At 35.5% G+C, this 8,966-nt stretch overlaps 1 protein-coding gene across 1 annotated transcript in view; it reads right to left on the bottom strand.

The window, feature by feature from the left end:
- The window catches only part of LOC131065291 (beta-hexosaminidase 2-like), a 43,634-nt gene extending 37,972 nt beyond the window's left edge, over positions 1-5,662 (bottom strand). The window contains exon 1 of the mRNA XM_059208753.1: positions 5,225-5,662. Within this exon, the coding sequence (XP_059064736.1) occupies positions 5,225-5,662 (438 nt within the window). The remainder of the gene's footprint in view (positions 1-5,224) is intronic.
- Between the last annotated feature and the right edge of the window lie 3,304 nt (positions 5,663-8,966).

Here is an 8,966-nt window from a genome sequence, read left to right on the forward strand (position 1 = left end):
TAAAATTCAAGATTTGATTGATAATAATACTATCTCTGTTTCTATTGTGAATGATAAAGGCAACACATCTGTAGCTCCTCCTAACCAAAATCTTCAGATTTTTACTGATCCATTACCTTCTCATACCTCTAATGTGGTTGAGACTAACGATTCCTCTTTCTCACCTGATAATCTTGTGTCTATGACTCCGAATGTGATTAACTTTGTAGAGCAGCAGAAAATCCCTAAAGAACCTTCCATCACCTTTGATTCTAGTGAAACTATCAGGGCACCTGATGGTCCTTTATATATAGTTGCAAAAGTCAAGAATACACCTTGCCGTGGAGTGCTTATTGATCCTTCTTGTATGGTTAATATCATTACTGAAGAATTTCTTTTTACTTTGCAATTGAATCAAGTGATCTATGATGAAACAAATGTGGTTGTGAAACTATTTGATGCATTTTCTTCTCCTGCAATTGGTTCTATTACATTACCTATTGAGGTCCATAACAAATCCCTTGATGTGGACTTTGCTATTATTCCATCATCCGAACAATTTCGTGTGAAGCTAGGCTATCCTTGGCTATCTTCCATGAAAGCTATTGCTTCTCCTATTCACAAGTGTTTGAAATTTCCCCATAATGTTGAAGGTGTTACTGTCAATCATAGTCTCTTTAAACCAGTTGAAAGAACTTCTAGCGTTCCTATGGATTACTTTTGGCCTAAACAATTCCAATCTCTTCCTCCGCGAAGTGATCATCTTTTCAAATCTTATCAAAAGTGGAAAAGAGATATGATCCTATCTCTAAGTGAACCTAGAACACCCAAACTTGACATTCCTATCGTTCTTGAGAAGGAAGTTCTTCCTTTGAAAGATAAAACTAATGTCTTTCCTCAAGAAGATTCCCAACCCATCCCTATGAATGTGACTATGTCTATATCTAATAAACTTCCTAAAAGTAGACCTATACCTCCTCGTCATGATGGACTTGGTCTCCTTCCTAAACCAAATATTCCTCCTTTATATGGAGCAGTTCCTCCTCCTTCCTCTTATGGAGAGAAGAGACCTTCCTCTTCTCCTATTGTTCAACCTAAGAGACCACAACCTAAACACCCAAGTGACAAGGATGAGAATATTCCTCCTCCTTAATCTTCTCAACTTCCTACTAAGACTAGACGAAATCGTTCTGCACGTGAATGCCGACGAAAGCGTCGTCTTAGAGCTCAGGCAGCTACTTCTCAAACTTTGCAATCCCCAAAAACACCTTCAGCCAGTATTATTTCATTTTCTCCTCGGCCAACGATTGAGCCGAAATCTCCTAAACATAAGATGCATGATGGTCTTGATCCTGTGCGAGTTAAAGATCCTATTTTTATAAATCTTGATGATGATATAGATGAAAATGTTACTCTTGTTCATTCTAATAGTGAGTATGAATATGTTGATGTTGATAACCATTTATCTAACGAATTTTCTAAAGCACTTATCCTAGCTCCTAGACAAGAACAACGTGGCTTGGGGTATGAACATAGCCCTTGTTTGGATCTTGTGATAGCTCCATCTGCTGTGTTGGATGTTCCTCCTCTAGCATGTTTCCTACCCTCCCGAAACATTGATCAGCAAGATCGGGGGGTAGATGACGTGCTAGACTAGTTCATTAGCATAGCAGACTCTCTCCTCCTCTCTTGATCTCTTTTGTTACTTCTTCTATGTGTTATTCTTATTCTTCTATTTGTTGTCCTTAGTGTTGTCTACTTGAGGACGATGCAAAACATTGAGATCTCTTTTGGTCTCTCTCATGTTGACTCAAAAGATACATGTGTTCCCTTCTTCTAGGTGACCTTCCTTGATTGAGGAATGAAGAACAATTATGCATACATACATATGATATACATGAATTATCATACAACATACTGACCCCGAGGAAAGTGAAGTCACCTTGTGCTTTGTGTTTTGTGTCTATTATCCTTGGGCTTATCTCACACTTGGGGGCTAAATCCTTGTGATAACGTGCTCCTTTCTCATTTCTTATATGTATCACTACCTTAAAGCAATCACCCCCGGTGAGGCATGTGCGATCGCTTTAACGTAGGGGGGCATACATCCCGTTCATATCTTTTCAAGATACTTGAAAATTTCTTGACAAATTTAGCTTTGCCTTGAAAATTTTTGATATCTTTCTTGCATGACTCATAGTGAGGGAACCTTACTACTGACAGTCATGGTTCTCCCTCGTGATCTTCCCTTTTACTTTGTCAATCGAAGTCGTAAGATCCTTAGTCCACTGGGGGCTTGGTGTATCTTGCCTCCTTGACGTGGTGAAAGTTTTTCAATGTTGTTTCCTTGTACTTTACCAGAAGTATGAGTATACGCTTATACTCCCGCTAAAGTGGGGGCTAAATGTAGCATCCTAAAATTGCGACACTTGCAATTTCGACTGCATTTGGGTCTTCACGATGGCGGCGCAACGTTGAACTTGAATGGAGACCCCGAAACCTACTTGTGACATCAAAAATTGCATTTTTCTGCACCCTAGCCTGATCCCTCCTTGCACCCTGCTGTCCCGGGAGGTGGGACCATGATGCCCAGCGCCCTGGTCCTTTTGGACTAGGGCATCCAGCGCCTTGCTCCCTGGCCCTATTTTGGGCCCGGTCTCTTTTGGGCATCGGGTCTTTAAGTTTGCAATTCGGGAAATAATGTTTCCTGGTCGGCCTAAGGTCGGGAAAATCAGTCTATCAGCCCTAATTGACAAGTATATAAACTACATTTCCCCTCCCATTTGAGGAGGTAAGAAAAAGGAAGGAAATAAGCAAGAACAAGACGCGAAAGCGATATTCAAACATTCAAGCATTCAAGCATTCAAGCATTCCTTCAAGCAATTGAGCATTCTAAGTCTCCATTCAAGGCTAGGTGTTGCATTCAAGACAAGGATTCAACCATTGAAGAGGAGATCACATACAACATACAACATACTACATACATTACACCTTCGCATGTAAGAATACAAACATTCTTACAACAAGGTATTAGTACTTGTTTACATTACAAACATTTACATTTACAGCATTCTCATTTCTTGGTTAATTCCAAAACTGGGGTTTGACCTAAAGGCAAACCCCTCATCCCTAACCCCCCAATCGTCCTCTCTTTTCTGTGTGTAGGTTGCAGGTACGCAACTGTAATTGAAGATCTGGAATCCTTGTGCAGAGACGAACAGATCCACCTTCGTTTTGCGGATTTTTCGGAGGACCGTGTGCACACTGGGCGCCATCTTCCTGTCAACTTTCGCTCAAATTTACAGAACAGCACCGTCTCGACATTTTACTGCTAATTCCAGGTCCGCAGCTTCATCCCATATCCCTATCTCTGTTTATAAGCGAATCTTTCCTACTTTACATGCATTCCTAGTTCAATCTTTCTATCTACATTCTTTACAAAAGAAGGTATCCTTGATGTCACAACCCTTGAAACTCATTTAGAATCCAATCTTGCATTGTGTGGGATTGGATCTTGTGGGTTTCAACCCCTCTTTTGAATGTAAAGTCTCTCCTAAGTGAAAACCATCAACCCTAGTGACTCTCCCTTCTCTCTCCTTGGAGTTGGGGAGGGGAGAACGACTAGGGTTCGATTTTTCCGCTTTACAGAAAGATAGATGTGTTAAGTTTTGAGAATTTTAAATATAAAGAAATGTTATTGATATTAAGTTGGAATCACTTTTCAAATATGTAGAAATTGATTATATTAGTCTTGAAGAAGTTGCAAACTTTGTGCATATATGCTTTATGTGGTTCACATTTGAGTCCCTTAAGTTTGAACCCAAGTGCCACAACTTTGATCTAATACATGAGAATGGACATAATTATATGGGAATGAATTAACAAATCTATTCACCTTCTGTGTGTATGAATCTACTAAGGTGGTGTATACAAACACTTTGGGGGAGATTGTTGAATTGCTAGGATCAAGTCCTCCTAGGTCAGTCCTCTAGATACATTGACTTTGCAATTTTGAGTGGATAATCATAAATATCATATGTAAGCATACAAAAGTATTATATGATTTTTATATAGACTATAATTCTTTCACCCTTCATAAATGAAGTGTGCTCTAATATTTTTTTGTTGGTGTCCATAAAAATTTATTGAACATTGAGTATATTTAAATATAAAAAAATAACAATAATAAATACAAACATACATCAATCTAGTTCTTAATGGCTAATGAAACGATATAGGAATATTAAAAATTGAATTAAATTTTTAAATTTTAGATTCAGTCTCATGTCCTAGATTGAACTAGACTAGTCTGAGTAGCATAAAATTGAATGAGAGGATTAGAACTGAAAGTTTGTAGTAGGAAACAAATATATGAAAATAATAGTTAATATACATAGATTAAATAATTAAAATATATTAAGTTTTATACAAATGAAAATATGATAAAATTAAATATATAAACATAAAATGAATTGAATAAAAAAAGTATTGAGTCATGAGTCAAATCTATAAAAAAAATGTCTTATTTATTAATATATAATTATATTAAAATATTTGGTAAAAATAAATTCAAAAATAGATAACAATTGACATAACTATACAAATTTTACCCCACAATAGTAAATATGTCGTACAAACATCTTCTAAATTTAATGGTCCCTAAATTTGAATGTAAATTTAAACAATAAATTTTATATTTTAATATAAAATCCAAATATTAGATATTTAAAATTACTCATATCATATCGACGAAACAATATATAAGTTAATCGAGTACATTCCTCCTGAAGGGCGACATTTCTGATTGGGCAGTACAGACATGAAAAATATAAGGATAACAAGAAACTATAGATTGAATCGAAGGATATTTGTAAGCTACGATGTATATTGGTTGACCTGTGAATTATAATTCTAAAATCATCCAAAATATTTCATTCTATACCAGCTAAACCTTTCTGTCCATATTCTTCTTTGGTGTAGATCAGCTATTGAATTATCTTTCAAGGAGTAAAGAAAGTAAGCTCATTGAACTGTATATACAAACCTGGAGCATCAATCTCCGGGATGACACATTAATTTTGTTGTAGCTCATGGCGCTAATGGTCCTCAGAATTTCTTCCACAGTATAAAAGTTCCTGCTTGTGTCAAGCGTAATTCCTCTGTGTGGGAATAGCGGGTAGTCCACGATCATCAAAGGCCCGGGGATGAGGAGAGGATAAGAGGAAGTGGCGTTGTAGAGGTGGATCAGCTGTGAGAAGGTCTCCAAGCCCCAAATGGCTCCCCATGCCGTCTGAGCCGATAAAGTGGCGGGCGTTCCGTCAGAGGGAACGGTGAGATTGTATGACTCGTCGACCCCGTGCTGGAGGTCGGCGTTGAGATCGCGGACCAGCACATTGAGCTGTTTTAACGGGGTCGAAGAAACGGGCGTGGATGGTGCAGCGTCGGGTGAGTGGATGGGATACCAAGGCTTTTCCGAGATGATCTGTTTGTAGCGGGAGACTGCGTTTGCAAGGCTTGTATGATTGGGAAACGAGATTTGGAAGGTCGAAGATAATGGAATCATGAATTGGGTCTCATTTCCCCATTTTACAGAGATGGGCTTTGGCCATACATAAATGTTTTCAGATGCCGCAGCTGTGAATGCGAAGAGAGAGAAGATGAGAGAGCGCAGGGGGATCCTCATCATGGCTGAAGATTTTATGTTTGCTTGTGGTGATGAACGAGCAATTTATGGAGTGCGTGAGGTAGAAAGGTGTATGGATTGTTTTATGCTTTTGTCGATAGGTTGCAGGCGGATCATGCGAAGCTAATTCAATTGAGAGGGACAAAACTAGAATTGAAAAAAAAAAATTTGACATACACGTGTCGGGCGTTGAGGTCGATTGAAGAAACACAGCATTGTTGCCTGCTGAACCCGGCTGCCGGCTATTAGATTATTCTCTGATGGCATTGTGAAATATGGGTTGGATTTTATTATATTTAAAAATAAAAAATATTTATGACATCGTAATATATTAGATGGATTTTTTTTATTTTTTTTTTCAATTTTTTTTTGTTTTTATGTGAAAGCGGATATGAACAATTTGTCCGGTTACTCTTAATTGATCTAAATAAAATAGTAAATGTAATGGATAATAAATGCACAAAGTATTGACTGTAATATTGATTATAATTTTTGATTAAAAAAATTATAAGTGGTTTTCAGATTAAAGTTATAAGGATTAGGTCTCAATTAACTCTTTGATATATGAGATATAAGATAAGATTAAATACAACTTTCTTAACACATTTATATATTTGTGTACATATTAGATTTTTTCTAATATATCAATTGAAATGTTGATGTGTGAATAATATAATTTCACAAACATACATATATATGTAATTATAATTCACACATTCAAACTTCAAATTTAGTGAATCTCTCTCTCTCTCTCTCTCTCTCTCTCTCTCTCTCTCTCTCTCTCTCTCCGTATGTGTGTGTGTGTGTGTGTGTGTGTGTGTGTGTGTGTGTGTGTGTGTGTGTGTGTGTGTGTGTGTGTGTGTGTGTGTGTGTGTGTGTGATGTGTGTGATGTATATGTATATGTATATGTATATGTATATGTATATGCATATGTATATGTATATGTAAATTTATGTATATGTCTGTTTGTGTTGTACGAATAAATATTTAAATTATTGAATAATTTATACTAAGTTTCTACTAATGGTATTTATCAGATATTTAACAAAACTCAAAAAAAGAGGGGAGCACATTTAATGTTGTTTAATTTTTTATGGAAGAAAAACCCAATCGACACTAAGTCGTGCATCCCCATTTTTTGGCTTTTGATGTACTCTATGGTGCCTAGATATTAGTCATGAATGGGAAAAATAGTATTCAATTGACCCCATTGAATACAATTATTAATCTTAATTCAAACTCTCTTTTTTCTTCCTTCCTAAATCTATGTTAATTGTTCAACCCCTGTGCTTTTCTTGAGCTATAATAATGTATTCCTATTATCTCGGTTGTGATCATTTGATATCATAAGCTTTGAGGATGTGAGATCAATGATAATGTGCTCTCATTAGCTAAATTATGATCATATGTTTTATATGCTAATAGTTTGATGTTGCATAGCTTAAATTATACATACAGATGATTCCAAGTTCTTGATAGCTATGGATGTGATCTAGGACTATCTTTGAAATTTCCCTAAGGTGTTAGAGTTTATTTTGGTATGTTAGTGCCCCTAGTATTGATTCATTTTCATTGAGTAATCATTAGTGTGCCACTTTTCATTTTATTTCTCCATGCATACTATTGCAACAATATTGTATCCATTAGATAGGGCCATTAGGTGGTACAACCCTATAAGCTTTATTTATATGCATAATGTGATACCATATATAATGTGAGTTGTTCTCTTGTGGTGAATAGGATGTTTAGAGGATCCTAACAAATCTAGGTAGAAAGTTCTTATTATGTCAATAGATAGAGCTATGAGGATAGTTTATAGCATTTGCAATATATAGTCTTCACACCTCCTATGGTCTCATTCACTTTACATTTGGCTAGGACTTTGTTGGTGATTCTATCTATCATATATTGACAATTATTATAGATTAAATGTATATTGGTCATTTCTATTAGGTGGTACAAGTGTGTGTGTGTGTGTGTGTGTGTCTATTGGTGATCATCTAGGCCCATGACGGTAATTTAATATTTAGGATATATGATGATATGTTGTGCAAGTGGCAAGCTCAAATAATTTTTATTGTTGTTGGAGGACTAATCATTTATACTATTATTTCAATCTCCATATATACATAATTCATTAAGAGGATGTCATGTGAATATGATTCACAACACGGTGGAATTTAGTGTGCTCATTTCAAAGATAGTACATATATATTTAAATACTTACAAGATATAAGACTACATGTTCACTTTTAATTTTCTTGTGGAATTTTCAATTGAAAATGTATGATGAAAAAAAATGCACTTGGAGAAAGTTGTGAGACCCACCCTCTAGTTCATCTATCAATTTATAGGAAAGAACATTTAGGATGATTTTATCATTATCATGAGATATTAATGCTATAATCTTTGTGGACATTTTATTATGATTATTTGATGATTTTGTATTATAATGTGATGTATGATTTAATTTGATGAATTAGGGTTAAATATGTTTATCTTTTAGATAATCCTAATTACCTAGCTTATGAATACATTAACTGTTGAATGGAATTTTATTATGAATGGAAATAAACCTAGATATGTTAGTTAGAAACGATGTATGTGATTGTGTATATGTTGGCGTTCCTTTGCTTTAGCTATGGAAGTATCATGTCTTTCGAATATTTGGAATTGAGTATGAAAGCATTCGTGGCCAATCAGATCAAAGATTTGACATAATGATCTATTGTGTTAAGCCAATTAAGTTGAACTAGCCTATTTGGGGAGGTAAAGGTCTTCTATTTCACATTTATATCCTATGATGTGAAAAAATATAAATACTATTAAATTTACCTTTTAGTTGTGAAGTATGATGTTGTGTTGTAAAGTGCATGCAAATGTGATGATGAGGGAGTCAAATGATCATATGTAACACTTAGGAGTCTAGTGTGAATTTAATTTCTATTCCAAAATTTTAAGTGAGTTTAATTTGTCATTCTCACTTTATAATGCCTCTCCTAAAGTCTTAGGTCATAGGATAATGGGTTAGGACTCATTTAAAAGTCATAAGGTTTTGATTAATAAAAATAGGATAAGCTTGTATCATTACATATCCACAAAGCAACACCAAGAGCGCATGAGGGATGCATAGCCAACAAAAAAAAACCCACCAAAACATAGCAAAGTGAATAGAGAGCCAACAACTACACTAAAAGACCAACAAATAGAGAAGAACAAAAACAACCAAAAACTCAAAAGAACCACCCAACACAGACACAAAGAGATGGTCTACTACATGTGGGTACCCTTTTCCTGCCAATC

Source organism: Cryptomeria japonica, chromosome 1 (genome assembly GCF_030272615.1).
Source record: "Cryptomeria japonica chromosome 1, Sugi_1.0, whole genome shotgun sequence".
NCBI classification, from domain to species: Eukaryota; Viridiplantae; Streptophyta; class Pinopsida; order Cupressales; family Cupressaceae; genus Cryptomeria; species Cryptomeria japonica.